This window comes from Tupaia chinensis, unplaced genomic scaffold, assembly GCF_000334495.1.
Source record: "Tupaia chinensis unplaced genomic scaffold, TupChi_1.0 Scaffold000557_1, whole genome shotgun sequence".
Lineage (NCBI taxonomy): Eukaryota > Metazoa > Chordata > Mammalia > Scandentia > Tupaiidae > Tupaia > Tupaia belangeri.
The window spans coordinates 1,774,581-1,777,607 of NW_006160069.1; the positions used below are offsets into that span (position 1 = coordinate 1,774,581).

The window sequence follows — 3,027 nt, forward strand, 5'->3', positions numbered from 1 at the left end:
TTCTGCATGGCAAAAGACACAGTAATTAGTGTGAATCGACAGCCCTCAGAATGGGAAAATATTTTTGTAAATTTTGCATAAGATAAGGGACTGGTAATCAGAATACGCAAGGAACTAAAGAAGCTGTTTGGAAAAAAGATGATCAACCCTATTAAAAAATGGGAGAAGGAGTTGAATAAAACACTCTCTAAAGATGACATACGAATAGCCAAAAGGCATATGAAAAAATGTTCAACATCCCTCATCATAAGAGAAATGCAGATTAAAAACAACAATGAGGTACCACCTAACCCCAGTCAAAATGTCTAAGATTTAAAAAAACAAAAAATGATAAGTGTTGGCGGGGGTGTGGTGAAAGGGGAACTCTTTTACACTGCTGGTGGGAATGTAAATTGGTCCAACCACTGTAGAGAATAATTTGGAGATTCCTCAAAAATCTACAAATAGATCTACCATATGATCCAGCAATCTCATTCCTGGCTCTCAAGTTGATTGCGGCACTATTCACGAATGCTAAGTCATGGAACCAACCCAAATGCCCCCGTATGGAGGAATGGATTGAAAAACTGTGGCACATATACTCTATGGAATACTACTCAGCCATAAAAACCCAACAAAACCCTGGCTTTTGACAGAAAGTGGAAAAATATGGAAGATTTACTGCTGAGTAAGGCAAGCCAGGCTATGAAGGAGATACATTGTATGTCCCCACTTAACATATATGGAATGTCTGCACTCTATGACTGAAACTGATTGACTAACAGTTGTACAAACACAAGAGATGATGTGATATGAATGTCAGATGAGGTGTATGTGGAGGAGGGGGGCCTAACGAAGGACATTTGGAGAATGGATACGGAGGCAGAACATTGATGGGATGGGGAGGTGTGGTGTTATCGGTTGAAGATATTTTGATCAACGGGACTGGGGAGAAATGTTCACATATTGAAATGCTCACATGGTAAAAAGAAATAAATTAAATAAATAAATAAAAAGAATAGTGCTTATTGTAAGCTCCCTTCTATTTAAGAAAAAGAAATCCCTTTCCCAAAACAGATAAATCAGGTACAAAATGTTTATCAATAGAGACAAGTAAGACTACGAAATATAACTTTCTAACTATTGTGCGTTTTTTATGTTTTCAGTAAGTGAAATTAGTTAAGAGAGGGAAAAACTAAAATACAGATATAAGTAAACTAAAGCATATCAAATTAGCAACAAAAAAATTAATTTTATCACTTTTAACAATCCCTTGTCTGTAGAGCCATCATGGAATATATTCTAAAAATAAAAAGCCCATCATAAAGTAATGATAAACCTTCCTTTTGTCCAGAACCGCCATCTTCCAGTAATTAACCAAAATGAGGAACACAAAGGGACAGAGGAGAGCACCCGATATATGTTCTCTAGGCCTTTCAGAAAACATGTTGTTCCTTTGGCAACATATATGCAAATCTACAAGAAAGGTGATATTGTAGACATCAAGGGAATGGGTACTGTTCAAACGGGAATGCCCCACAAATGTTACCATGGCAAAACTGGAAGGGTCTACAATGTTACCCAGCATGCTGTTGGCATTGTTGTGAATAAACAAGTTAAGGGCAAGATTCTTGCCTAGATAATCAATGTGCGTATTGAGCATATTAAACATTCTAAGAGCAGAGATAGCTTCCTAAAACGTGTGAAGGAAAATGACCAGAAAAAGAAGGAAGCCAAAGAGAAAGGTACCTGGGTTCAACTAAAGCGCCAGCCTGCTCCACCCAGAGAAGCACACTTTGTGAGAACCAATGGAAAGGAGCCTGAGCTACTGGAACCTATTCCGTATGAATTCATGGCATGATGGGTGTTAAACTAATTTGTGGTCTATAAAAAATAAATAAAAATAAAAAAATAAAGTAATTATAAATGAGGTGATAGATATGCTAATTACTCCATTTGAGCATTACATATTATATTCATGTATGCAAAAAAAAAATCACTCCATATCCCGTAAGTACAATTATTATGTGTCAATTTTTAAAAATCACAAAAAAAGATAAAAGGGAATGCTGAAAGATCTTTTTGTTTTTATTTTCCACTTTTTAAAAATTTTATTATTTGTCATTTACATTCAATCATTGTAAATCTCTATAGCATACAATGTTTCCCAAGTTATGCATGTAGTGTGTAATAATCAAGTCAAGGATATCACTATAAACACCATTTTCAACAGAGAGTTGTACAGGTTTATATCTGTTAAGAGTTTTTTCACTGAGCTCATCCCACTCACTCTCTATTATCCACTCCTCTCCCACAGTTCCTGGCATCTACACTTATCCTCCCTATTGTATCTTTGGATCTTCCCATTTCTGCTGGAGAGTGAAGAAGCATCTTACACTTCACTCAGCTTAACTGATGGTCATAACATGTCATCATAAATTTTTAAATTTATGTATATGGAAGATAAAGCAAATAATGTATTAAGGTATGGTAAATCATTAGGAACCAAGATATTTTGCTGTCAAAGAAAACCACAAATATAAAATATAGGAAGTTAAACATTTTCAAACAATGAATTCATGTGATCCAACATGAACGGCTGACCACCAGATGGGACTTACTTCTTGGCAATACTGCAGGATGCCCTCCTTCGTTCCAATGCAGGTTTTGGTCCCCGAGGGATCTGATTCCCACTTCCCATTCTGCACATTCATGTGCATGTTCAGTTTGCCACAGAACATGGCAATCTGGGGTTCTGCCAGCAGGCCAGCATTGCCGTCAGTGGGCACCTGCAAAAATAAGTTTAGGTTAGTTATAGAATCCATAGCTCCCAGGTAGAGGGGAGGGATGGAGAATGTCAGACTGTTCTATTCCTCCTAAATCTCAATTGTGAATTAGCCCGACTCCAGCATTCTTTTGGGTAAAGTATTTTAAGTGCTATAGACATTTCCATCCATATACAACATGGTGCTTTCTTCTATACAAAAATACTAAAAAAATTAACTCATTGAAAAATGTATATGTTTTTTACCCAGAGAAGAGTTTGTG

At 36.5% G+C, this 3,027-nt stretch overlaps 1 protein-coding gene across 6 annotated transcripts in view; it reads right to left on the minus strand.

Moving 5' to 3' along the window:
• The window catches only part of APP (amyloid beta precursor protein), a 235,378-nt gene extending 232,610 nt beyond the window's left edge, over positions 1-2,768 (minus strand). For 5 of the 6 annotated variants that reach the window (XM_006157706.2, XM_006157705.2, XM_006157701.2 and 2 more), the window contains exon 1: positions 2,601-2,768. In XM_006157706.2, the coding sequence (XP_006157768.1) occupies positions 2,601-2,720 (120 nt within the window). In that variant the 5' untranslated portion in view covers positions 2,721-2,768. The remainder of the gene's footprint in view (positions 1-2,600) is intronic. The other variant, XM_006157707.2, reaches the window with a different exon arrangement.
• Between the last annotated feature and the right edge of the window lie 259 nt (positions 2,769-3,027).